Genomic DNA, 24,541 nt, shown 5'->3' on the forward strand with positions numbered 1-24,541 from the left:
TATTAAAAAGAGAAGAAACGAGACTCACTCAATAAAGTAAACTTCCCCCTTTTCTGTATAAGCCATCTCCAGTTATCAGGTAGTGGGCCCAAGTCATCATTCTCTTCAGGTTTAGTCTGCTTTGTTACATCCATATCTTCCTTTGATTCTTCAGGCTGAGAATATCCTGGTGCAGGACAAGGTTGGGTGGAAGTTCCCTCACCTGAAACACCTGTACTCTTCTCTTCATGTTCACTTGATTCTAGAAAAAAAGAAAAATTACAGGTTTGGGATATCCAAGTTGAGGGTGGAGAATTTAACAGGTGTGGGTCTCCAAGGCACAGTCTATGAACTGCATGCCTTGAAATGAAGAGAAAAGTTCTGTTGGGTTTACACAAGGGTCCCTCTGATGATGCGTTTAATCTGAAACACAATAAAAGAAAATAAAGCAATAAACCCAAACTGAAACACCAAACTAATAAAGAGCTAAGAACAAGCCAAAGACTTCTGGCTCATTCCGTCCCAGGAGTCCTTCCAGACCAGCAGACAGCACTGAGCAGACGGCAGCTTCATATCCAGTAGTGCTATTGTCTTTTGTCTTAAGTTTTCAAACTATACACATATAAACCAACTACCCTGCTGTTTTATGACAGATGAGACATCCTTTTGAATTCAAAATGTAAATATACTAATTACCTATATGTACATCAAAGAAATTAATGTGGCATCCATCAATACATAGCAATATATTCACTGCATAGAAAGTGGTTGTGATTTCATCTTCAATGTCATCTGTAGGAGGCTCAGTTTCCAACAGTCAATGGCAAATGTTTCCTATATCCAACATGACTGTGTCACACTGTGACCATGAACATATTCAGAAAGGAGTCTTCTTTCCCTATGTCTTTTTCAGTGCTTTCTATTGATTTTACTTTCTATGAAGTAAAAAATTAAGATACAGTGTCCAACACTACCTCTACTACTATTAGTTCCTGCAGTCTAGTCCACACACTTTTAGATAAGGAAGTGCAGTAGAACTAAATGCTACTTGCTAAAACAACCACTGAGCACAAATGTAAGAAAAAAAGCACAAAAACATCTCAAAATAAAAGTAATCTAAATAGGAACTAAAGAGTCTACATGCTCATGTGCACAAATGAGTATTACATAGCAGGGCTTCCATACACATAAATAATGACAGTGAAGAAAATAGAATCTTGACTGCTATTATTTCAAACAGTATTACAAGATATCCACTGACTGTGATGGGATTCTAGACAGATGGATGAAATCATTGCATCATAGAATCAACCAGGTTGGAAGAGACCTCTAAGATCATCCAGTCCAACCTATCACCCTGCCCTGTCCGATCAACTAGATCATGGTACCAAGGCTTTTCTTGAACACCTCTAGGGATGGCGACTCCACCACCTCCCTGGGCAGCCCATTCCATTGGCAAATCACTCCCTCTGGGAAGAACTTTCTCCTAACATCCAGCCTATACCTCCCCTGGCACAACTTGAGACTCTGTCCCCTTGTTCTGTTGCTGATTGCCTGGGAGAAGAGACTGACCCCCACCTAGCTACAGTCTGTTGAGTGAGGCAAACCCAGATCAGTTCTGCTTAGGCTAGTTGCTCAGTTTCTAGATAGATAAAATGAAGGGAAATGAATCCAAGACCTTGCGAGCATGGTTTACATAACGTTATGTGAAGGCTAATAATCTAAGGTCACCAACAGATCTGACACCAAGTATATCACAGGAAAATACAGACAAAACTGTGAACTTGTACAACCTAAAATCATAGAATAAAATACACTGGTCTGGAAGGGACCTCTATAAGTCACCTAGTCCAACTACCCTGCAGTAAGAAGGAACATTCCCAGATAGATCATGTTGTTTAGAACCGCATCAAGCTTGACCTTGAATGCCTCCAGGATATGGCCTCTACCATCTTCCTGGGAAACCTGTTCCAGTGTTTCACGTCTCTCACAGTAAAGATCTTCTTCATAATGTTCAACCTAAACCTACCCTTCTCTTGTCTAAAAGCATTGTCCCTTATCCTATTGTTACTTGCCTTTGTAAACAGTACCTTCCCAGATTTCTTGTAGGCCTCTTACAGACACTGAAATCCTGCTACGTGGTCTCCCTGAAGCCTTCACTTCTCCAGCCTCAACGACTCCAACTGTCTCAGCCTGCCTTCACAGGAGAGGTGTTCTAGCCCTCAGATCATTTTTGTGGCCCTCCTCTGGACCCGCTCCAGCAGTACAGAACCTGTACTTCATCAGAATAAAGCATATTTGGTATTACAGATAGTAGACTGAGACTACTATAGCTTGTTCATAAACATATGTAAGGAATGAAGGAAGTGTGACTTTGTATCATCAAAGATGTAAAAACAGTTTCCCTGAATAGTATTATATGGAATATATTGAAGTCTGTGGACAACTATTAAAAAAAAGGAGAAAACTGTCTAGAAGAAGTCGACACTGTAGTCTCCAATAAAGTTCAAGAAGATGACAATTTCTTGAAATAAAAAAGCAGAGACCTATGCAGATACTTGTGCGAAGCATGTAGGAGGTAGAAGACAACTTGGGTGAAATGGTCTCGTTTGTGATGTTCAGATGCTAGCAGGAAAGAAGAGCAACAAAAAAATGACCAACAGTGGTTTCAAAGAAACAGATTTTAATAAAAACACAGAATTGCTGCATTAATGGCAAGCAAGGGCAAGGGAAAGAAAAAATCAGGAGGGCTGGTAAAGATTAGTTAAACAACACTAGGAATGCTAGCACAGATTGTTCTGACAAAAAAAGAAAACCAGTAAGCACAACTACAGATAATTAAGTTTAACTTCCAGTGGTTTACTACTTGAGATAGAATTGCACAAAAGGAGAAAACTAGTTTAAATTGGTAAGGAATAGAGAGAAAAAAATATAGTAATTTAACAGAAAGCTAGAACAGTCAGTTTAGAAAATGTGATACAGTCAGGGACATTAGAGATGACAACAAAACTTTCTTGTAAGTGTGTTAACAAAAAAGAAGACAAAAACCCAGATTTGTTCCACCTTTGTGGGAAGGAGGACAAGTCAAGGAGTAGAAGACATAGGCGAACAAACAGCAAAACCTGGCAGTTAGTACTCTTTTTGCCCCTCCGCACTATGCACGGAAGATATGCTGTGCTACCAGCTAAGGTACTTAACACTCAGCAAAAGTGCTCCAGAAAGAGGGACAGACGTGGGTAGGGAAACAGGCCAGTGTACAAAAACTTGATAACTGGCAGCCCTGTCATTGGCAGCTCTGGCCAAATGAACTACTAGGTACTGACAGGACAGGTATGCAGACTCATGGCAACGTACACCCTACAGCTTTGAGACTTCCAAGGACAGGACAGAGGGCCCAACAGCCCTGGTTTCAGCACACTAAAGTGATCAAATTTAAATCGCTTCCTATTCTTTAATTTCACACGCACTACGCATCCTTTGAAATAATTTGCTTAATTAGGGCTAGTAAAGTTTTTAGTAAAAAAGGAGGAGGAAGACCCCACAAAACTGTAACTTCTAGTTACATTTGTATCCTAAGTTGCATCAAGAGGATTGTGGCAAGAAGGCCAAGACGAGGGGATTCTGACCCTTCAATCTGCTCTTGTGAGACCCCCCACCTTGAATGCTGCATCCAATTCTGGTGTCCCCATTATAAAGAGGACACAGCGCTGTTGAAGTGAGTCCAGAGGAGGGCCACAAAGATGATCCAAGGGCTGAAGGCACCTTTTGTGTTAAGGACAGGCTGAGGGAGTTGAGCTTTTTCAGCTGGAGACGACTCTAGGGGGTACCTTAGAGCTGCTTCCAATACCTGAAGGGATACCCCCAGAGAGGAATTCTCCTAAAGGTGTCTAGCAATAGGATAAGGGGGAAAATGGTTTGCAGCTGAGGAAGCGTAGAGTTTGACTGGATTTTAGGAACAAGTTCTTCACTACGAGGGTAGTCAAGACTCTGGAATAGCTGCACGGGGAGGTTGTGGATGCCAGCTGCCTGGAGATGTTCCAAGGCCAGGTAAGAAGAAGCATTGAGCAGGCAAGTCTAGTTAAGAGGTGTCTCTGCATGGACTAAGCCCTTCCATGAATTCTATGGTCTATAGCTCTAACGGCCTATGCAGCTCATGCTGCTAAATCTGAACTCAGACTTGAACTATGTGGTATTCTGATCGTTCTGTGATTGGCAATGTGAGTATGCATCGTGGAAAGGAATGCAATTAACAAGAAACCAAGACCCTAGTTTTACTTAGCCTACATTCCTCATATCAGGACAGTTGGGTCACAGGGGATAATCCCCTCTCGACCTCATCGAATTTCCAAAAATACACTGGAATTTGTCTGGTGCAAATGTCACAATCATCATTAAAATATACAATGGTGAGTAAAGCTGTGCCAGAATTCCTAGTGGAGATAGACAGAGTATGGAGAAGTTAGAAGGATGTCAAACCATATACTTTCAGTCAGTAATAATTCTATTGCAAAAGAAAAACAGGCATCATAGTAGGCAAACAAGAGCAACCGTATGTGATGCAGGCCCTTCCACTTATCGAATACAGTGAGGTTTTATCAGGAGTACTGTGCACCGTTTCAAGAATGTCATGTCAAGAAAGATGAGAAGTGTCGGAACGACAGAAAGAAAACAGCAATTGAAGGCAGGCAAAAAAAAGCAAAGCGAAACGTTTTCCGTCTTGAGGAGAAAACAGTGATGGGTAGGAGAAGCATTTTCAATATATCGAAGTTTATAGCAAAGCAGAGATGAAACAGTGTCTCCACTTCCCTTTCAGAATAAGAAATGTAATTGCTGATCCATTCTTCAGGGTCTTTTTTTGTTCTTATCCCTACAAAGCAAAAAGAAGTTCTTATCTGTCCCCAGCACCACTGACACGTTGGAGGGTTCTTGTTCCTGAGGCTGCTCTGCAGCCTTGACCACATTTCTCGCTACAGGAAGAATGTTTTTACCTGAAGGACTGAAGCATAAGGACATAAGGCTACATGGTAACATATGACCTCATCAGAACACATTTAGAGCACAGGTGCATCACACAATGGCTAATGATCAGCCAGTTTGGTTAAACAGAGCACTGACACAGTGATATTGCTGTGCCTTGCAAGTTTATCGTGATACTGGCAATATCTGCTGTTCCTCAAGAGTTTATTTTCAACAGGTCTGAAGAGGTCAGATTACTGATTTTCAATAACTATATGAAGAAGTCCTAGTGCCCATGATGATAGAAAAAACTGTGTGAAAATTAAGCCTTGAGGATTAGAAGAAATATTCAGAGCTTGTCCAAGTCTGAGATTGCTATCAAAACATAGCTGGGAAAAAGAACAAGATACTTGGTTAACAACCTTAAACATATCATTATTTTAAAGCCCAGTCTAAATGAATTCTTAATTAGCAGATCATTATCTTCTAATAGCTTACTTTGATAATGGAAAAGGCATCATGATGGACTGAAACCCTGAGCAACTAAGGAAGAATTGCCTAACTGCCATTTAGTATCATTCTATTTTACTCAGCAGACCATTCTAGTCCCACCTTAGCTTGGAATCCATTCCTATGGTGTCCATCATCTCTTTACTATATAATCTACCATTCATATACTTCAGGTCACGGTAGAAATTATAGAATCATAGAATGGTTTAGGTTGGAAGTGACCTCAAACGATCACTCCACTTCTAAGTCCCCACCTAAGGCAGGGACACTTCCCACTAGAACAGGTCTGCTCAAGGCCTCGTCCAACCCTGGGCTTTGAACACCCTCCAGGGAGGGAGTACACCCAACATCAGGGAACCCTGTGCTAGTCTCTCACCACCCTCCCTGTAACGAACTTCTTCCTAACATCTAGTTTGAATCCTCCCCTCCTGCCAGTTTAAAACCCATTACCCCATGTCTGTCATTACAAGACCTTGTACATAGTCCCTCCTCAGCCTTTCCTAAGGCCCCCTTCAGATACAGGAAGGCCGCTATAAGGTTTCCTTGAAGCATTCTCTTCTCCAGGCTGAAGAGTTCCAACTCTTGTAGTCTGCCCTCATAGCAGAAGTGCTGCAGCTCTCTGATCATCTTCGTGGCCCTCCTCTGGACTTGCTCTAACAGTCTGATGTCCTTCTTGTGTTGGGGGCTCCATAACTGTACAGAGTGCTCCAGGTGGAGTCTGACGAGAGCAGAGTAAAAGGGGAGAATCACCTCCCTTGTCCTGCTGGCCACACTTCTCTTGATGTAGCCCAGGACCACAGTTGCTGTCTGGGCTACTTCACCTTACTGGTTTTCTTTCTGCTAATCACCATGTTTGATATGCTAAGACGCAGATCCATTAAAAACTTGCAGTGTCTTCAATGTACAACTAAAAGTTTGAAATACTACAAGAACACTGTGAGCACAAATACTTTCTCTTCAGACAATACATGATATTGAACTATAATATGAGACAAGAGTATTTTTGTCACTGAAAACCCCTATCAACTGAGCCACAAAGATGCTGAAGGTAGTGGAATGTTTCCCTTGTGAGGAAAGGCTAAGGGAGCTGGGTCTCTTTAGCTTGGAGAAGAGGAGCCTGAGGAGTGACCTCATTCGTGTTTATAGAGGTGTCCAGCAGTGTCAGGAGGACAGAGTTAGGCTCTACTCTTGGATGTCCAGTGATAAAACAAGGGACAACAGGTGCAAGAGGAGGTTCCATGTGAACATAAGAATAATTTTTTTTCCATGTGAGGGGAACAGGGTGCCCAGAGAGGTTGTGAAGTCTCCTTCTCCGGAGACATTCCAAATCCACCTGGATGTGCTCCTGCATGACTTGCCCTAGGTGATCCAGTGTTCGTTTGCGGTCTCTTACAACCCCTAACATACTGTACCTACTTATCATTAAGAGCTATAAGTTCATCTCTGTAGTACTCCAGCAGTTAAAATACTACTGGTTGATATGACATAACTTCTCCAGATCCTCTTAGCCAACATGGTAACCATTTGAAAGCAACAACTAGGAGTTATGCTCTGATAGTCTCAGAATTTGAGTCTTCATCAACACCGTTCCTTGTACTTTAAATAGTTTACTATTATTTACAGGCTAACTGTAGACATTTGCCATCTAAACATGTAGGAGGGCCCTGTCACTTTATTCCTTTAATTCAATGCTGCAGATTATGCATGCAGTAAAGTTTAACACCTTTTTGTTTTTTTCCAGAAGAACCAACTCAGATGACCCAAGGAATATCAGCAAAGAATCCGTTACAGGAAATACTAAACAGTAATGTATGGAATGATTTTATCAGTTTTTAAGGGAAATACTTGCATCCTTTCTTGTGCTCTTAGTGTTTCTAAATTAGAGTTGTTGAAATCTGCACAGGAAACAGACCATCTATTTTTAAATAACTGTTGGGTACATGAGTAGTTTATCTCATGTTTGCCCAGCATTTCTTTTGAAAAATTCCACTCTGCAGCACTGGAGCTGCTCCCACAGAGCTGTGGCCCACAATCAGGTTTTGATGCTTTGCATGGAGGCACCATTCTCACTGACTACTAACGTAATAAGAAGTAGGAGCTGATGTGAGTAAGGAAAACAGGAGTCATGGAGATTGGGTGAGCACAGGGTATTCTGTAGGGCTATAGGTTGTGACCTAACTGTAGTAAACTGAGTTTGGAGAGGAAACACCCCTACAACAAAAATATCAATGGATATCAACTTTTGTATGTTTTTAAAATCTCATGGGTCTTGCTTGCTGTCTGTGTTACCTTTGTGCCTCTGGCTAGTTTTGCTGTGGAACAATGAAAGAGTAAGATCAACCTCTGGCCTGGGTCTGCTGCACCTTGCATAGTGATTGACAGCACTGGGACTTTAGCCTTTTGCTTCATTATCAACCTAAGGCATGGGATGATAATTTTGAAACTTTCTGTCATATCTTATCTCTCAATTAATTTGAGTCTGCCAGAACTTTCATTCTCTGGGTGCAGCTTATCATTGCTTCAGTACTGTCAGAATACTGCACAAACATAAGCATTCTTTCACTACTGAAGTGGTTCTTCTGGAGTTTGGATGATAAAGAATCTGATGTGTGAAGCAAATGTGACATGGCCAAACACAGCATCAAATCATGATGCTGGCTGTGAAGGAGAGTGACTTAATTCTCTGCAGACACAAACAGCAACAGCAGTGAAAACTGAATGTCTGGCAATTTGCAGAGGTTGCAATTTGACCAAGGTTCTATCAGTCTCTTTTGTTAAAACATCAGTTTTGCAGAAATAATTCATTTTAATGCAGCATCCACCAGGAAAACTTCTCAGCACAACATGTCTCACCCAAGCCGGTGAATGGCAGAGACCCAACTCAGAGCAACCAAAAGTACACTAATATAGGCAGTTGCACCATGTGTTAGAAACTCAATGCTTACTCTAGATCTGGTCACCTAAAGGCTAATATATAGTTTATCTCTCATATGTTGCTTGACAAATAGTGAGATTCTCCACCTAACTTAGCTACACAGACTGCTGGGTACCTATAAGCCAAATTAAGCCTACAAGGTCTGTGGAAGTGAATTAATGAAAGACTGATTCTTACTAATAAAGCTCAAGAGATACACAGATTATCTCAACAGGCACTGAAAAGTGATCTGAAAAAATCATACTGAAATTTCTCTGCAACTATAAATGTTTGTTATCAAGTACACCGTCCCTGGGGCAGTTCAAGGCAAGGTTGGACGTGGCACTTGGTGCCATGGTCTAGCCTTGAGCTCTGTGGTAAAGGGTTGGACTTGATGATCTGTGAGGTCTCTTCCAACCTTGGTGATACTGTGATACTGTGATCAGTTACTACTTCAACCTACCAGTCCTAGGTGTTACAGCAGCCACTCTGAGTTGCCAGACCTTTGGCAGTTAGTAAGCCATAAAGTTACTAAGCATCTATAAAAATATCTAGCAATGTTTTGGATGTCCCAAGTCTCCCACTAGAAGTGAAGCATTTAAAATAAAGTATGCTTGCTAAAAGTGCTGGAAATAACAAATACCCTACCTCCACTGCTTCTTTACAAAAAATAGATTGCTCCCTTCACCAAGACTTTAAAAACCCCATACATTTAACATAATCTGTTTTTTCCCTGATTGTTCTAAGACACAAAGGATGAATGCACACACATTTCAGAGGTAGCTAAGTCTCTGTCAGATCACAGAGAAAACAACTGCAGTCCAGGGGTCCGTGGGAGCTGCAGTGCCCAACAAAAGCAACACAGCATGTATGTACAGAGCTGCTTTGCTACAATCCCTGAAGTCCTCAATCAGTGTAACTGAACAACAAAACCCTACTTATGAAACCATGAGAGCCAACACAGGCGCTGCTTGTTCTGCTGGCCCCACCTACAGGAATCACTTTGTGGGGGGTGGGAGGGAGTGGGGGGAAGGGGAGGGGTGTGTGCTATCTTTCACTGATGCTCATGGATTTAATTTTGTAACACAGCACTTGCCAGTGTCTTTCTTGGGTGCTGCCTAGTTATCATTCACATAGAATGTGCCTGGGAAAAGAAAATTCTAGGTGTACAATCCAAGGAAAAAAGCAGGTAAACACTGCCTTTTGATCCAGTGCGAGATGAAACATATTGGCCTGGGAAATTGTTCCTCTGTTATATGGCACCTTCTAAATAACTACAAAAAATGATCTTTCTAATGATTTCTAAAATACACATCAGAGACAAACCCTGCCTTTGCCTCTTTTGCTGTAGAAGTATCCTGGCAACAGAGCCAGTGCTGATGTTTTATGTAAGGATTTCTGAGCTTCATCCTTTTCTGCTTAGCTGTGTAGGAAAGGCAGTAAGCATCAGAGCATTGATGACAGAAGCAATGCTGTGTGGAAGGCAAGGGCAAGGCTCTACAGCATGTGAAAGCAATGGTCAGGGAGGAATGCTGCAGCTCTTTGGTGAATCAGGAGGGGAGAACAAGATCCGCTCTCATTCCATCCCTCCCTGCCACCTTCCTTTCATATGGGGATGGACTCTGCACATGTATTTGCCCTCACATGTCATTTAATGTAATTATCATTACAGATATCTAAGTCCATAATTTGTTCCTGAATTTCTATGTTCACCCAAAATGATGTACAGAATTATTTCTCAGAAAGAAACAACCTGACCAATGGGAAAAAAAGTCTTAAATGGCATTTCAAAACAAAAAACACTGAGGACTGCAAAATGGTGAGTTGCTGAAATGTTGAAGGGGAAGCTGATTACCTGCTTGGGAAAAGGATGGAGTGCTCTCACTCAAGACACCAATCAAGATCTTGAGCTCCTTTTTCTCTGAAGAATCATGATACAAGGGGTAAACAGCTGCTTTCTATGACTAGAAACCTCTATCAGCTTTATTCAGGCTCTGGAACATTGCTAAAAAGGATCCTTCCTAATAGTACTGGCAGTAAACTTCACAGGCACTGCCACATGTTCATTAATATGGTAACTTTACTCTTCTTCAAGAATGCTAAGATTTCATAAGAGCTTACAACACTTCACTTCATAAAGTAGTGAACCCTCTTATAGGTTTCACCACTTGAGGAGAGCTGAAACACAGCAACCAGGTTCATTTGATCAAATTACTCTTCTCTAGAGTCTTTCCATAGTCAGTGGAGAGAAACAGACATTTGTGATTGCTGGGTTAGGAAATCAATCTAAGCCAGGTCCTAGGAACTGTATTCAGAAAGTGGGTATTTTTTCCTTTTGTCTGTGAAGAGAGTTCAAAGGGAATAGTTCAGTAGCAGCTGTCTTCATGGTAGCTGAGGTAAGTGAGATGATCCCCCAAAATGGAGGTAGTTTGGTTTAGGCTTTAGAAAAATCCTATTACTGGGTATTCCTGGCTTTCAGTTTAGTAAGGACATCCTAACTTGAATGTGCATACTGTCACTTCAAAAGGAAACACCTGAGGACTCTATGAATAACAGAAAAACATTGCAAAGCAAAATGGAAGCACAGACCTGGTGTTACTGTCACATCATTTCCATTGACCACAGGTCTTTCCTCCTCTTCTTCTTCTGGTGGTTCAATACCAGTCTTCTCCATGTTGCTCACAGACTTATTCCTTTTACGTTTGCCTTCAGCCCCGGGAGTGGCTCCTGGGAGGATCTGATCTGTTACATTTAACAGCAGTGGAGCTGGTTCTGCTGGAGGCTTTGGAGTGCCGTAATAGTTGTCTGCAAAGAAGAGAAAAGGAGTAACACATAGATGTGCAGAAACACACATGCTGCTGCTGCTGCTTCTGGATTATGTGAGGCAGGATCTGTTTCATCAGCTAATATCAAGATTAGCTCAAAATGCTTTCTGTGAAGTTAAATATTCCTCTTTCGTGAAATGGTAACTAATTTTCTTGATGGTATCACCAGTGATAAAATTGTCCTCACAACAACACTTTCATGTAGCCCAGATGGCAAACCATATCCTAGGCTGCATCAAGAGGACTGTGGCCATCAGGGCAAGAGAGGGGATTCTGCCCACTCTGCTCTTGTGAGACCCCACCTTGAGTACTGCATCCATAATACCCCATCATAAGAAGGACATAAAGCTGTGTCCTGGAGTCCTGTAGCCCTAAATTCCTCTCCTGCCCGGACTTCGGGGGGAAAGGGGAAAAGCCGCCTGGTTTCCCTCCCCCCTCACCTGCCCTGCAGCCGTGAAGGGGGGGAGGACTGCCCCGTGAGTTCCCGCGCTGGAGCCAGGCTGGGATTGGCCGTGCGCTTTCGCACCTAAGGTGTGGTAACTCTGCCCTTTGTCTAGCGAGGGTTATAAATATTGGGGGTCTTCCTGCCTTTGGGGTTCCTGCTTTGGAGTTTGCCTGTGCCTGGACGTATGTGTCTGCCTGAGCTCACACACTCCCCTGTGCCTGGACTGCAGAGACCTTCAGGAATTGGCTTTCCTATTGACACCTTTGTGTGCCTAACGACCTCTTAACGATTCACCTGCAGCCGCTGGAGAAGAAGAGGAAGACAGACCGCACGAGTCGGCCTGAGTGAGTTATTTGGCTTAGCTTAATTTAGTAAGAAACCGCTATTAATTAATAGCTGAGGCCTTTTCCAACTTCTGACTTCCAATATAGTCAGATTATTGATGGTATCCTTGCAGGTTAATTCTCATGCAACTGAATCTGCTCATTAAACTAAATTAATCTTTGTATATATAGTTGTGGGGGCGGGTTTTTGGGAAAATAAAAATAACTATTTTTGATAAATTCCCGACGTATTAATTCCTGCTCTCTGCAACAAGCTGTTGGAGCAAGTCCATGCAAAGGCCACAAACATGATCCAAGGGCTGGATCACCTCTCTGAGGATAGGCTGAGGGAGCTGGGGTTGTTCAGTCTGGAGAAGAGAAGACTCTGGGGGGCGGGATCTTAGATATGCCTTCCAATACCTGAAGGGATCCTGCAGGAAAGATGGAGAGGGACTTTTCATAAGGGTGTCTAGCAATAGGACAAGGGGGAATGGTTTGAAGGTGAGGCAGAGTAGGTTAACACTGGATCTCAGGAAGAAGTTCTTCATTATGAGGGTGATGGGCTTTGGTTCAGGCTGCCCTGTGACACTGTGGATGCCTCCTGCCTGCAGGTGTTCAAGGCCAGATTAGACGAGGCCTTGAGCTGCCAAGTCTAGTTGAAAGGCCTCCCTGTCTATGGTGGGGAGGTCTGAGTAGCTGATTTCTAATGTCCCTTCCAACATGAGCCATTCTGTGGTTCTATGATTTCTGGAACTTTATCAGGGTAAGTTAATATTCTCATTCAAATACCTGACAAGTAGGCAGTGTACCAGTGCTGTTTTCTTATTTAAGACTTATTTCAAGTTTTGTCACATTCATGCCACAATGTAAATTTTTGAAGGAACAAAAGGACTGTAAAAGCACTGGCTATTCACTAAGGTATGTGATTTTCACACCTTCAAATTCTCTTACCAATTAGAAAATAAATAATCATTCAATGATTCGGAGATTTGTAGGTTTCAGTAATGCCTGTGCTATCTCATTCTTCATACTTGTCGATTTTGTGCTATTAGTGAGCTCTAGATTTATCATAGAATCATAGAATCATAGAATCAACCAGGTTGGAAGAGACCTCCAAGATCATCCAGTCCAACCTATCACCCTGCCCTGTCCAATCAACTAGACCATGGCACTAAGTGCCTCATCCAGTCTTTTCTTGAACACCTCCAGGGACGGTGCCTCCACCACCTCCCTGGGCAGCCCATTCCAATGGGAAATCACTCTCTCTGTGAAGAACTTCTTCCTAATATCCAGCCTATACCTACCCTGGCACAACTTGAGACTGTGTCCCCTTGTTCTGTTGCTGGTTACCTGAGAGAAGAGGCCACCCCCCACCTGGCTACAATGCCCTTTCAGGTAGTTGTAGACAGTAATAAGATCACCCCTGAGCCTCCTCTTCTCCAGGCTAAACAGGCCCAGATCCCTCAACCTCTCTTCATAGGATTTGTGCTCCAGGCCCCTCACCAGCTTCTTTGCCCTTCTCTGGACATGTTCCAGCACCTCAACATCTTTCTTGAATTGAGGGACCCAGAACTGGACACAGTATTCAAGGTGTGGTCTGAGCAGTGCTGAGTACAGGGGAAGAATAACCTCCCTTGTCCTACTGGCCACACTGTTCCTGATGCAGGCCAAGATGCCATTGGCTCTCTTGGCCACCTGGGCACACTGCTGGCTCATCTTCAGCTTACTGTCTATCAGTACCCCCAGGTCCCTTTCCTCCTGACTGCTCTCCAGCCACGCAGTCCCCAGCCTATAGCGCTGCTTGGGGTTGTTGTGGCCAAAGTGCAGAACCTTGCACTTGGCCTTGTTAAATCTTCTCAGGAAGAAATGTGAATCTCAAGTGCCTGTGTTTTATATTCTCTATTTCATCCTCTTACAAAAATTAACTAAAAAAAATCTGCCATTTACTAAACATGTCTTCTTAGTCTCTGTGTCTCTGTACATTTTTCATGTTTTCACTGTGTCAAGCTATATTCTATGTTTTCCCAAAGTATGCTTTATCATTACATATTTTTACTGTGCTTCTGATTCGGTCTTTTGAAATTCTTACTATATTTAGACTAAAGACTGGCATGTTTCTTTGGTGTAATTACTACAGAGACACACAGAGTAGAACTGTTCTCTATTTAGTGTGACTTGGGTTGTTTGGCCAGACTGAGGATAAGATCTAGATGGGAAAATAGTTCTACTTGGTTGAGCCACTGTGTGAATACTGTTCTTCTAAGCGGACTCTGTTGTATTTGATTAGTGTAAATATTAGGGATTTTATGCTTAGAAAAACTAACCATCTTTCTCATTTTCCTGAAAGCTGTTTTATCTTGTAATGGTGAAGGGGACCTTTCAAAATCGGCCTCGTATTTCATTCCCCCGAAACCCAGACAAACTCCTCCGTACAGACTGCCTTCTATTTGTCTCTATTGAAACTTCTGGCAACTTCCTCTGAATCATCTCCTTTCTGTCAGAAGAATTAATAGATGGACCATAGTCTGCTCTTATCCATCATTATCTGTATGTCTGCATTTCTAGCACATCTGGAGTCAAAAGTGGTTTCATACTGGCACCACTGATTTAAAAGTGAGTTTTGGATTATTAGTTGCTATCTATCTAACTATCATCTGTCTATCAACCTATCATCTATCTATCTATCAACCTTTAATGAAAATATATCCATGAGCACAGGAAATAAAACTAAGAAACTAGTCTACAGATACTGACATAATCACAGTATCACAGTATCACCAGGGTTGGAAGAGACCTCACAGATCATCAAGTCCAACCCTTTACCACAGAGCTCAAGGCTAGACCATGGCACCAAGTGCCACATCCAATCTTGCCTTGAACAGCTCCAGGGATGGCGACTCCACCACCTCCCCAGGCAGCCCATTCCAATGTCCAATGACTCTCTCAGTGAAGAACTTTCTCCTCACCTCCAGCCTAAATTTCCCCTGGCGCAGCCTGAGGCTGTGTCCTCTCGTTCTGGTGCTGGCCACCTGAGAGAAGAGAGCAACCTCCTCCTGGCCACAACCACCCTTCAGGTAGTTGTAGACAGCAATAAGGTCACCCCTGAGCCTCCTCTTCTCCAGTGCATTTCTCCCCTAAAGCCTCAGCCATTGACATGTTTAGGCATAATGCAGAGATTCAATGTTTAAGCACCATAACTTCTGTTGCAATAACAGTTGGAAAATCTCTGGTAACAAGAGCTCTTTTTCATCTTGCCTGAGCAAAGGACAGTGCTAGTTCGAGGTCTTGTTGTGGAAACACTGATTATAAGGTACTGAAGTCCAGCTTCTCATAAGCACACCTAATAAGTATTTTCAATTGTGCTTCATATAAAAAAGGAATTTAAAAAGACCAAAAAAACCAACCCACAAACAAAACAAAAACAGAAAGCCTACTACCAGAAAACATAAATCCCATGTTCACTGGCAGCCCAAAGTCCCAGCAGTTAGGAGCTTTATGAAAAAGAATGGAGCACAAACCAGAAAACACCTTTACAGCATTATACTGAACTGCACAGTACCATCCCCTTTGTATACTGCCTGCTGTTCTGGTACTTGCCTCTCAAAAATAACATGGGGGATCTAAAGAAAGGCAATTAAAGCCTGGAACTGCTTAAATTGATTTAGAGTTTTCAGCTTGGAAAAGGAACAACTGAAGGAGGATATGGCAGATATGTATAAAATCAGGGGAACCCTGGGAAAGTGCCTAGAAAATAAATGAATGGATGTTTGGCTTTTCATTATATGAGAACAGGATGCCCAATGAAATTAGCAAGTTTATAACAAGAAAAAGAAGTGTTCTTTTTTCACACAGCATAGAAGAATAGAGGCATTCATTGTCAGATAATGCCAGTGTCATAAATACTGTCAAAAAGCAATGATACAAAGTCATAGAAGAAAAAAACCAAAACAACCCCACCATCACAAGCCAAAACAAAAAAGGAAAATCTTTTAAAGATAAAGGTAAAACACAGATTGGTGATATGTAAAATGTATTTCTGCACACCTTCCCTATTGTATGTTTTGACTTAACATCTACCAAGGGACAATAGCAAAGAGAGTACAGGGCTAGAATTGATCACAGAATGGCTTAGGTTGGAAGTGATCTCAGAGATCATCTATGCCAACCTTCTTGTCATAGGGAGAGACACCTCTTAACTACATCTGGTTGCTCAAGGCCTCATCCAAGCTGGCTCCTAGGGAGGAGGCATCACCAGCCTCCCTAGGTAGCCAATTGCAGAGTCTCACCACCCTTGTATGAAGATTTTTTTCCTAAGATCCAGTCTAACTGTACCCTTAAAATAATTTCCCCTTGTCCTGTCTCTATACACCCTTATGAAAAGTCCTCTTGCAACCTTCTTGCAGGATATCTTCAGGTACTGGAATGCAGCTAGAAGGCCACCATCCTCTTCTCTGGGATGAATAACCCCAGCTCCTTCAGCCTATACTCATAGCAGAGGTGTTCCACCCCTTGGATTATCTTTGTGAGCACATCTGAACTCACTCCAACAGCTCTGTGTCCTTCTTATGATGGGGACACCAGAACTAGATGCAGTATTTGAGGTGAGGTCTCACAAGAGCAGAGTAAAGGGGCAGAATCCCCTCTCTTGATCTACTTGACCCAGTGCAGCTGCTCTCTTATTCAGGTGCCTCCTCACTGTACTTAGAATCATAGACTGTCAGGGGCTGAAAGGGACCTCGAAAAATCATCTGGTCCAGCCCTCCTGCCAGACCAGAGTCACCTAGAGCAGATCACACTGGAATGCATCTAGATGGCTCTTGAATATCTCCAGAGAGGGAGACTCCACAATCTCCCTGGGCAGCTGGTTCCAGTGCTCTGCCACCATCATCGTGAACAAAATCATTCTCAGGCTCACATGGCCTCCTATGCCTCAACTTCCACCCGTTGCTCCTTGTCCTGTCACTGGGCATTACCAAGAAGAGGCTGGCTCCATTCTCCTGGTACTCACCTCTTACATATCTATAAACATGAATGAGGTCACCCCTTAGTCATCTCCTCTCCAAGCTAAAAAGCTGCAGCTCCCTCAGTTTCTCCTCATAAGGAAGATGTTCAACTTCCATAATCATTTTTGTGGCTCTGGGCTGCACTCTCTCATGCAGCTATGTGCGTATGCTATGCTGCCACCACAGAACAAGTTCAAGAGGTCAGCTGAAGCCAGCAGGTTAAGCTAAGCTCATTGCACTGGACCTGACCAAAAGCCTTCATGCAGACAGGCAGTGCAGAATGCTTATTTAATTGCTGGAAAACTACCACTGCTTAATGCATCTTGCTGTTGTGTCCAGCTGCCTCAGTGTTCCCAGCCTATTTCTGAGGGACGCTGAACACTTAAGATGGTCCAACCTGACTCAACCTTTGACTGTTGCCAAAGTAGCTTGGAAACCATAACATAGTTAAAATTACCAAGTGGTTCTCACCATCTGTACCTGATTCTGCAACAAGTCAGATGAATTTATTCTGGATGTTAGCCCTGATGACAGTAACCAAATCAGGAAGTCAGAAAGTCAAAAGCAGCAGAAAATGGAGAAAATAAGGGTGACAAAATAGTTATTTTTGTTCTTAACCTGAAATGACCTATATCAGGAAGCAAGTTTTACTACTTTAAGATTTTTATTTTAGTGCTGAAGTGTTTGATGACCATGCAATTTGTTTCTTTAGAAGAGGTAAACTCTTATGGAAGAAAAAAAAAGACAAAGCATTTGGGTGGCAGTAAAGAAGCCAAAGAACTGTCATGCTGAAATGTTAACAATACTGAGCTCTCCCGAGAGTCACTATTCTGATTTGCCTGCCATGCAGTGATCCCAGTTACTGGACACAATTGTAAATGTGTCTCTCACTACAATGCAGGTGACTGACCTACCTCTGCCTGGCGTCATGCACCTTCACCAGCAGTTCCCCCAGCCCCTCTCCACTTCTGTGAGGAAAGAACCCAAAATATAGCTTAGAGTGGACATCACAGGGAGGGAAGAGAATGGCTTGTTGACAGTGCTACATTCCTTCGCTTCAGAGAAGGATGTACTTCTTTAGCTCCTGGCACTGGCCACCCTTAATCATCAGACTGTGGAGGAAAAGGCTTATTGTTGGGATAGCCCTTGGCTCCTGAAACTTCACTGATCTCATCTAATAAACGTAAAAATCTAGTTTGAAAATGTACGTATTATCAAAATTAAAAGTGGTGATGAGGAATTAGGAAGCTTTAGTAAAAATGAACAATCAGACAGAAAATGAGAGGTGCACCAGAGCCAAAAGCTTTTCATATGAGTACTTCCAAGTATGGTGTGACTCAGATTCTGAGCCCAGAATGAGACAGACATTCCTCCTCACACTTATTTTTAGAGTGGGATGAAACAATACCCAGATACAAATACACCCCTGCTTCTGCTTATTCAGCATCCTCATTTAGATTGATCTGTGTTGTTTATGTAACTGAATTGCTGAAGTATCAGTCAAAATCATGTGAGTCAGCCACAACTTAGGAAATGAAAGACAAGCCTTATTTTTCAGTTATTAGAACAATAACTGCAAATGTAATGATGAATGTTAAGTTCCAACATATTGCTTCTGTGGCACTCACTAGAGGTAATAAACTAACGATACAGTCTCTGAAGTCTGATTGTTGTCTGGCTATAAGGATTACATTTGATATTCTAACAGCTTGCAAACAAATACATGAAAAAATAACAGATTACAATAGTGCACAGAGGTTTAGGTAGGCAGAAATTAGCTTTTAATTAAAACAATAATGTGAATAAATGTGAGTATTTAATTTGATTCAGATTCTATGATTTGATTCAAAGATAACAGCTGCATCTGTTTATGATTGGAGGCCTACTGCATGTATCAAGAAGCATCTGTTTATAACCCTTGTGTGTTTAAAATCAATGTCCAGATGGAAATCAGGGACAAGTGGTGTCCCCCAGGGTCTGTACTGAGACTAGTACCATTTACTAATTTCATTGACGACAAGGTGGGATCAAGTGCAGCCTCAGCAAGTTTACAGACAGCACCAACCTGAGTGTTGTGGTTATGTGACAGAAGGTCCAAATTGTACCTAAAATACATATCCAAGACACAGAATCATAGAATCAGTCAGAGTTGGAAGGGACCACAAGGATCATCTAGTTCCATCCTCCCTAGATCAGGCTGGCCAGAACCTTGTCCAGCCTGGCTTTAAACACCTCCAGGCATGGGGCCTCAACCACCTCCCTGGGCAACCCATTCCAGTCTCTCATCGTTCTCATAGTGAAGAGCTTCCTCCTCATGTCCAGGCTGAATTTACCCACCTCTAGATTTCTCTCTAGTCCTGTCACTAACTGGTATTCTAAAAAGTCCCTCCCCTGCTTTTTTGTAGCCCACTTCAGATACTGGAAGGCCACAAGAAGGTTCCCTCAGAGCCTCTTCTCCAAACTGAACAGCCCCAACTCTTTCAGTCTGTCCTCATAGCAGAGCTGCTCCAGCCCTCTGATCATCCTCGTGCCCTTCTCTGGACACACTCCAGCATGTCCACATCCCTCTTGTCATAGGAGCTCCAGAACTGGATGCAGTACTCCAGGTGGGGTCCCACCAGAGTGCAGTAGAGGGGGAGAATCACCTCCCTCAGCATGCTGACCACACTTCTCCTGATGCAGCCCAGGATCTGGTTGACTTTCTGGGCTGAAAGTGCACACTGCTGGCTCATGTTGAGCTTCCTGTCCACCAGCACCCCTAAGTCCCTCTCCTCAGAGTTGCTCTCCAGTCAGACACTGCCCAGTCTGTATTTGTGCTTGGCATTGCCTCTACCCAGACGCAAGACCTTGCACTTGGTCTTGGTCTCATCGAACCTCATGAGATTAGCTTGTGCCCACCTCTCCAGCCTATCCAGGTCCCTCTGCATGGCATCCCTTCCCTCCGGCCTGTCTGCTACACCACACAGCTTGGCATCGTCAGCAAACTTGCTGAGGGTGCACTCAATGTCTCTGTCCATGTCACCAACATGTCTGTGTCTCTGCATGTCCTAAACATGTACATGCGCACCCACCTCACCCCTTCCTCTCTTTGCCGTGCTCTCTCTGCTGTGCCCAGCCATGCTGCTATTGCACACTGCCTTACTGCTTGCCTGGTAAACTCCACTGCCACAAGCTACCAGGAGGAGACCCTGGATGTCTGCACGCTATTGGCATGTGTGGCCAGTGTGACATTGTGCTGAGACTGCACAACATCCTGCCCTCTGCACCTGAAGGTCCTGCTTAGAATTCCTGGTCATATAGACAGATCATCCAGAAGAAGCCAGGAGACAAGGTCAGAGATTGTCTGCATCCTTTCCCTAGAAGCTGGGAAGATTCAAGTCTCAACATCCAACAAGACAGAGTCCCCTGAAAGCATTTTGGCACTGTCTGGACTGCAGCTAACCCCCGCAAGGGTAACAATAATTTGTGAGTAAATGCTTAAATGCCTCTCAGTAATTCTCTATTGCCTTCTGCCATAGAGCAGAAAGAGCTCCTTGAGCCCATCTACTGGGCAAGCAGCATATTGACCACAAGCGGCATTAGAATCATAGAATCACCCAGTTTGGAAGAGACCTCCAAGATCAGCCAGTCCAACCTAGCACCCAGCCCTAGCCAGTCAACTAGACCATGGCACTAAGTGCCTCAGCCAGGCTTTTCTTGAACACCTCCAGGGACAGTGCCTCCACCACCTCCCTGGGCAGCCCATTCCAATGCCAATCACTCTCTCTGGGAAGAACTTCCTCCTAACATCCAGCCTATACCTATCCCGGCACAACTTGAGACTGTGTCCCCTTGTTCTGTTGCTTGTTGCCTGGGAGAAGAGGCCAACCCCCACCTGGCTACAATGTCCCTTCAGGTAGTTGTAGACAGCAATGTGGTCACTCCTCAGCCACTCCTTCTCAAGGCTAAACACCCCCAGCTCCCTCAGCCTCTCCTCATAGGGTTTGTACTCCAGGCCGCTCACCAGCTTTGTAGCCCTTCTCTGGACACGTTCCAGTGTCTCAACATCTCTCTTGAATTGAGGGGCCCAGAACTGGACACAGGACTCAAGGTGTGGCCTGACCAGTACCAAGTACAGGAGAAGAATAACCTCCCTTGTTCTACTGGCCACACTGTTCCTGATGCAGGCCAGGATGCCATTGGCTCTCTTGGTCACCTGGGCACACTGCTGGCTCATCTTCCGCCTACTATCTGTCAGTACCCCCAGGTCCCTTTCTTCCTGGCTGCTTTCCATATGAGGAGAGGCTGAGGGAGCTGGGGGTGTTTAGCCTGGAGAAGAGAAGTTTCAGGGGTGACCTCTTTACTATCTACAACTATCTAAAGCAGGGCAGTAGCCAGGTGGGGGGTTGGTCTCTTCTCCCAGGCAATCAGCAACAGAACAAGGGGACACAGTCTCAAGTTGTGCTGTGGGAGGTCTAGGCTGGATGTTAGGAGGAAGTTCTTCCCAGAGAGAGTGATTTGCCATTGGAATGGGCTGCCCAGGGAGGTGGTGGAGTTACCATGCCTGGAGGTGTTCAAGAAAAGACTGGATGAGGCATTTAGTGCCATGGTCTAGTTGATGGGATAGGGCTGGGTGCTAGGTTGGAGTGGATGATCTTTGAGGTCTCTTCCAACCTGACTGATTCTATGTCTCTCTTCCAACTGTATGTATTCTGTGATTCTTAAATGCAGGCTCCTTAGTACATACCTCTAGGAGCCATCTATATGGCATCACCATATTCTCACTTCACTGTGCTGTTAGCTCCACACATCACTTTGCTGTGGAAGCAGCATCAGTTGGCATCTTTTTCTAAAATTATTTAATTAAGTATAGACTATTTTAAAACTGAAAAATCCCTTTCTAAAAAAAAAGAAAAAAGTTATAAAATTCCCTAAACCAACACATAGACATTGTTAAAATATAATCAGTAATGTATTTTAACAAAGTTCAAGACAATTTCCACCTACTTAAGAAATCCTTGCAAACTTCTTTTCACCCACTCGCCCTGAATGAGTAATTTATTTTGACGGTGACTATCCTATAATTAGTAGTTTTAAAATCTTTGCCGTAAGGTTAGTTGAGTAGATTTTGTTCTTGGCTTCATAAATTTTCATGATGGTTTTGCAATGCTGCTCAATGGATCGAAGTTTCAGAACTGTTAGTATGGTGCCAGGGTAAGTGGAATTAAAAAACGAAGCCTTCTAAAGCCTTTACGTCTTAGATTTACTTTAGGATTACTTTTACTCATGATCTTGTGTTATTAAGATGGTAAAGAGACAAGGAAAGGTTGTAGTTCAGATCTCTCAGGACTTAGGGAAAATAAACTTATTAAATACAGATTTGTGAGTATGATTTTTAACAAAAGCTTTGAAGGTCTATTGCGTTCTCCGGAATATTTACAAGCAAAGTTATACTGTTACTAAGATTTTTGTGGTACTTAGTTTCTCTACTTTCAGCCAGAGCCTGAAGACCTCAGAAAAGTCTTTATTTTCATTTTTCTAACTAAGCCTTTGAATCTGCATTGCTTAGTTCTCTGCGCCTTGCTGTTACATTAATGTCTGGATTAAAAATACAAATTAAAATGTATTTACTTTGGGAGTGCTGTCAGAATGAGTTACACAGCATGTAGAGAACTCATTCTATGCTTGTGGGTTGTAGAGATCCCTAGAGGTACTTGTTATAAAGTCTGCTTTTTACCCTTGATAGTTTAGCTGCATTAGGCCTCAGCTAAGGCTAAAGCTACTCAGAAGAAGTATTTCCCAGAGATCTTGGAGTTCTGCTAGAACAGAGGGGTCAGAGCTACTGCCCATCATGAACAGTAAACACTTCAGCACTTTCTGGCAGAGGCTGTCCAGCTGCTGCCCAGCTTCGGGTCGATTTTTGATGACTTGTGTTGCCACTACTCTTCCTCGGGCAGAATTCTCATTTGAGTTGGTCTCTGCAGCTTCTGCTAACAGACAGATATGCTAACTTCTGTGTCAACTAATGACATTTTAATAACTAGCTTCAGGATCGTCCATTCATCTGCATTAAAATTAAATCACTAATTATAGCTGTGGATTGTTGCCCAAGTGTGTTCTGGCCCTCGATAAATGCAATACCAGAGGAAGCTTGGAAATTCACAAATACAGGAATGGAGGCAGTTGGGCTGTCAAGCCTTCAGAGAGTCATGGAATGTTAGGGGTTGGAAGGAACTCCAAACACCATGGTGTGAGACAAAGATTGCCTTTGGACTCAGACTAGGTGCTTGGCCTAAAGCTCAGGGATGCAAATCAACAGACAACACCTTGGAAACTCCTGCACCTCAGCCGGGCTGGAATGCCCAGAATGACTACATCTTAGCTACCCAGAAGAGTGTGCTAGTTTGAAGCAAGCTGGAATGTTTTGGTAAAAGAACTAGATAACGGGCAGTGAAATAAAAAACAATTGTGTCTCCTTCTCTCACAGTCATGCTGAGAACTCTGGGAAGAAGAAGTAAACTTTCTCCATTTTGTCTTTCACTTCTGCCTTTGCCTTCAGACCTAGTCACATCTCATTAACCTTGCTCCTACTAACCTTGCTCCCTAACCTCTTGGCTGCACCTCTCTTCTTCCTGAGAACTGGGGTAAGGTTGAGAGGGCCGGGGGAGGTGTTGGGGTGGTTTGAAAGCCCCTCCTGGGGACTCAGGTGTCTGGGAGGGGAGTTGTGCTTTTGTATTGTTTATCCTTTGTATATTTCTGTATATAATTGTATATAACTGTATATATTGTAAATAGCTGCTTGTAAATTCTGCTAGCTGTAAATAAAATAAATTGCTTCATCTATATTCCCAGGGTCTGTCTGAGTTAGCTGGGTGCCTACATGTGTGGGGGGACGGGGTAACCCCCAAACCATCACAAAGAGAAAAGGTTTACGGGTATTCAGGGTATGGACAGATACAGCCAGGGAGGGACCGAAGGGCCCCGGTGGTGCCGGACCCCTGCGAATGCATGAGAATACACAGGAAGATTTCCTGGGGAGCTGCAGCCGAACACTGAGCAGAGAACTATATAAAAGGCAGGAGAAATGCCTGCCAACGTGTGGCGCTCCCACCAGACTATCAGGTGTGCACTTCTACCAGACCACCAAGAGCAGACCTCCACCAGACTACCAGAGCTGCACCGCCACCAGAATAACCACTGGCGAACTGCACAGATCATCCCTGGGCCACGCACCCGTCTCTCTCTATCCCCGATCCGCGACTGAGGGTAATATGATCCCAGCTCCATTCCTTCCCTGTTTCTTCTCTTCTTCTCCGTCATTCTCTTTCTCTCTTCCCCCCCCCCCCCTATTTTGTCCAACCTTATCCTTTAATAAATAGTTTTGTGGTGATCTATGGTCTCATTTGCACCTTAATTTCACAACATGGAAATCCATAAGAACAGGTCTTGCTCCTCTGGACAGAGATATTGTTAATCTCTGTTCTATGGACCTTGACATTTTTTGGCATCACAGACAGGATCTAGACACATGGGATCCAACCCTGTATTGAATGGAATCACCTAGGGCAGGTCACACCGGAATTTATCCAGGTGGGTTTTGAAAGTCT

The 24,541-nt window shown here is 43.4% G+C and overlaps 1 protein-coding gene across 1 annotated transcript in view; it reads right to left on the bottom strand.

Moving 5' to 3' along the window:
• Positions 1–24,541, bottom strand: part of MAGI2 (membrane associated guanylate kinase, WW and PDZ domain containing 2) — a 760,890-nt gene that overhangs the window by 253,846 nt on the left and 482,503 nt on the right. The window contains 3 exon segments of the mRNA XM_064142561.1: positions 29–68; positions 71–241; positions 10,949–11,164. Coding sequence (XP_063998631.1) covers positions 29–68; positions 71–241; positions 10,949–11,164 — 427 coding nt within the window.

This window comes from Pogoniulus pusillus, chromosome 4 (genome assembly GCF_015220805.1).
Source record: "Pogoniulus pusillus isolate bPogPus1 chromosome 4, bPogPus1.pri, whole genome shotgun sequence".
Classification (NCBI taxonomy): domain Eukaryota; kingdom Metazoa; phylum Chordata; class Aves; order Piciformes; family Lybiidae; genus Pogoniulus; species Pogoniulus pusillus.